This window comes from Stegastes partitus, unplaced genomic scaffold (assembly GCF_000690725.1).
Source record: "Stegastes partitus isolate 25-593 unplaced genomic scaffold, Stegastes_partitus-1.0.2 Scaffold3955, whole genome shotgun sequence".
Lineage (NCBI taxonomy): Eukaryota > Metazoa > Chordata > Actinopteri > Pomacentridae > Stegastes > Stegastes partitus.
Window position 1 is genome coordinate 1 of NW_007581686.1, and position 2,978 is coordinate 2,978.

A 2,978-nucleotide genomic window follows, 5' to 3' on the forward strand; every position below is an offset into this window, starting at 1 on the left:
GAGCCTGTTGTACTCATTTAAAGATTAAATATTAAACATTAAAATGATTTAATATGCTGCACATACTAGCGTTTTCTGATGATTTATAATTGATTAGGACCAGCAGGTAGAGTGCACTCAGTGATTTTAGTTCATGTAAACATGCAGATTTTTCCCCTCCGTGACTAATCGATTGGTTCAAGCATTCTCTTCGGTTGACTGCAGCCCTAGTGCATGATTACCTCTTATTACCATCTTATTCTAGCAGGTCAACATGCAAATTAGCACAAAACACACACAGTACAACTGAGTCATCCTATAAGTGATGCAGCGACTGTACCATGATGGTGTCGTAGGCTCCGGTGATGAGCGCGATGAAGAGCGACAGCACCATGTAGATGAAGAGCGAGATGAAGGTGTAGAGATAGACCTGGCTGAAGATCCACACCAGCGTGCCGCTCTGCTCCATCTCGGCGAACGTCACGAACATGTCGTCTCCGTTGATGAGGGAGAAGAGGCACTCGGACACGGTGGACAGCGAGCGGAACTGCACACCAGAGGTCAGAGTCATTTACATAGAGGACTGTTTAGTTAACTGGACTCTAAAGTTTTACCAGTTTGTTTCATCCCACATAACACTGCAAGCAGAAAGACATCACAACGCTGTCACCATTCATTATTAATAACTGTCAATTATCTGCTCATTAATTATACATAGCTACAAAAATGATCTGCTGGAGGGCATTTTATGATAATTACGCCGCTCTGACATGCGCTTGTGCTTTGACTGACTCATGCCTGCTGTGTGAGCACAATACCTTGGTGTGATAGGGCCCCAGCACGATCCAGCCGCAGAAGCAGTATCCCAGATAAATGGCAGCCGCACAGCAGCAGAAGCGGATAACGTTGGGAAAGGCAGCTCTTAGAGTCACGATCAAGATCTGTTGGGGGGTGAAGAGAAAGTAAATACAATCGGCCTTAAAACAACAGCAAGACATGCAAACTAAATCAAGAGATGAAACAAAAACACCCCAAACATGTGGGTTTCACGTACGTTGTATTTCTGGAAGAAGCTGAGGTAGCGGATGACTCCCACCCACACCAGCAGGGTGGAGGTTCCCAGCAGGATCCCGCACACGTCGTATGACGACAACGTCTGCATCACAAGGGAGCCGTCAGTCAGCAACAACTTTACTTAACCTTTATTTTACCAGGTAAGTTAATTGAGAACTGGTTCGACCCGGTTAAGAGGCGGCATACAAACGAGATGAGCAGCAACAACCGATCACATGTGCAGGAACTCACACAATAATACAAAACAGGTGCAGTGATCCTCAAGTGTTGCTCTAACTCAGGGGTGTCCAATCCTGGTCCTCGAGGGCCACATGTCCTGCATGTTTTAGATGTTTCTCTCTTCCAACACACCTGATTCAAATGATCAGCTCATCATCAAGCTCTGCAGAAGCCTGATAATGATCCTGACCATTTGAATCAGGTGTGTTGGAAGAGGGACACATCTAAAACATGCAGGACATGTGGCCCTCGAGGACCAGGATTGGACACTGATTACGTAAGCGACGAGAGCGGTACGTATGAGGTGAGTTTTAGGGAGAGAGTTCCAGTCATTAGCAGCAGAAAACTGGAGTGAGGATCGACCAGGAATTTGGGAATGTGACGGTTAATGAGACTCGAGTTTATGAATGGTAAGCAATGATACGGTGGCGTTTCACCAGTGAGGGTTTCAGAAACCAGTGTGACTGTCTACCTTGGACTCAATCCCGATCTTGATGAAGCTGCCGACGATGGTGAACATGTCGCTGATGATGAGCAGGATGTACCAGCCGTTGATGAACTCCATCCGGTCTCCCCAGCTCACGCTGCGGCCGAGTTTGTGCTTGAAATACTGCACGTACTCCTGGGTGGGGAGACGATGAGCAAGATGAGAAGCTGTTAATGGCAGATAAAATATAAAATGCAGCCAGTGTGGTCCTTTAACCCTATTCAGGACTTTCTTGTTGCCATACGTAGAAGGTCTTTGGCGTCCATTGGACTCCAAGAAAGAATATGTGCGACACATTTGTTGGTATTCACTTTTATACTGTGTTAAATACATTTTCTGATAAGTTGCCGTATTTTGGTTCCAAATGCATGACAAATGTCCCTCAACAGACCCAAAAAGTCCTGAATAGGGCTGGAGGTGATACTGTGATGCTGTAAACGGGGAGATTTTGAGCTGCTTTCACGTGTTCTTATTGCGTGTGTGATTATTAACGGCATTATGGCATCATCACGGGGTAACAGCGTTCACACCGGAGGGTTTGAATCGGTTATAACCTCGTCACAACTGTGCAGAACAAACCACCACATCTCCTCATGATTGCATATAATGTGAATTCTGAACAAAAACCTCTATAATCATGTTCTCAGTCATGACTAACGTCTCCAGCATGGCACTGCGATGGTTCAACGTGTACCCGATGTAGCCGGACGTTGTCAAAAACACGACATCCAACCAGAAACGTTGGCTGCTCACGTCCATGTTTGTGCTGCTGTCTTTAGCCCCAGCAAAGACAGACACCACAGTGGAATGAAGTGAAACCGAGTGATAAATATAGTGAATTGACATCTGAGATCCTTCTGTTGTACCCGCAGTCATAACCAGCGCTTACAAACGCAGACATTGTTCTTCACACTGAGATAACTCTTCACCTTTTCCACTTTGACCTTTCAGCCTAATCAGCGTCTGACCCACACGTGGCGTCACCGCCAAGGGACATCATGATGCTGGCTTGTCGGAGGACAGCAAACAAGTGCGTCTCTGTAGCCTCTGCCTAATTCCCATAATCCTTCACTGTGCGCACAAGTAGAGCTACACAAACCGACGCCAACGCAGAACCACAAATCCATCTTAAGTTGATAAACGGCAGCTTTGTTGCAACGTTACTGATAAAGTTTTACACATCCTGTTCAGAGACTGATTTAAACCTGCCAAAGTTATG

The 2,978-nt window shown here is 45.9% G+C and overlaps 1 protein-coding gene across 1 annotated transcript; it reads right to left on the reverse strand.

The window, feature by feature from the left end:
- Nucleotides 1–295: 295 nt before the first annotated feature.
- On the reverse strand, nucleotides 296–1,916 carry LOC103376352 (mucolipin-3-like). Its single transcript, XM_008306723.1, has 4 exons — nucleotides 1,745–1,916; nucleotides 1,034–1,135; nucleotides 798–920; nucleotides 296–526 (listed from the first exon to the last, which is right to left on the reverse strand). Exons 1-4 carry the CDS (start codon nucleotides 1,835–1,837, stop codon nucleotides 296–298), a joined length of 549 nt encoding a protein of 182 aa, XP_008304945.1. The 5' UTR covers nucleotides 1,838–1,916.
- Nucleotides 1,917–2,978: the final 1,062 nt, after the last annotated feature.

What these genes read in the sequence shown, in the direction of transcription:
- LOC103376352 (XM_008306723.1), bottom strand. Translation starts at nt 1,837, where the DNA reads ATGGAGTTCATCAACGGCTGGTACATCCTGCTCATCATCAGCGACATG. An exon ending in AGATCGGGATTGAGTCCAAG is followed by an intron (nt 1,136 to 1,744) that starts GTAGACAGTCAC and finishes CTTGTGATGCAG; the next exon opens with ACGTTGTCGTCATACGACGT. An exon ending in GCTTCTTCCAGAAATACAAC is followed by an intron (nt 921 to 1,033) that starts GTACGTGAAACC and finishes ACCCCCCAACAG; the next exon opens with ATCTTGATCGTGACTCTAAG.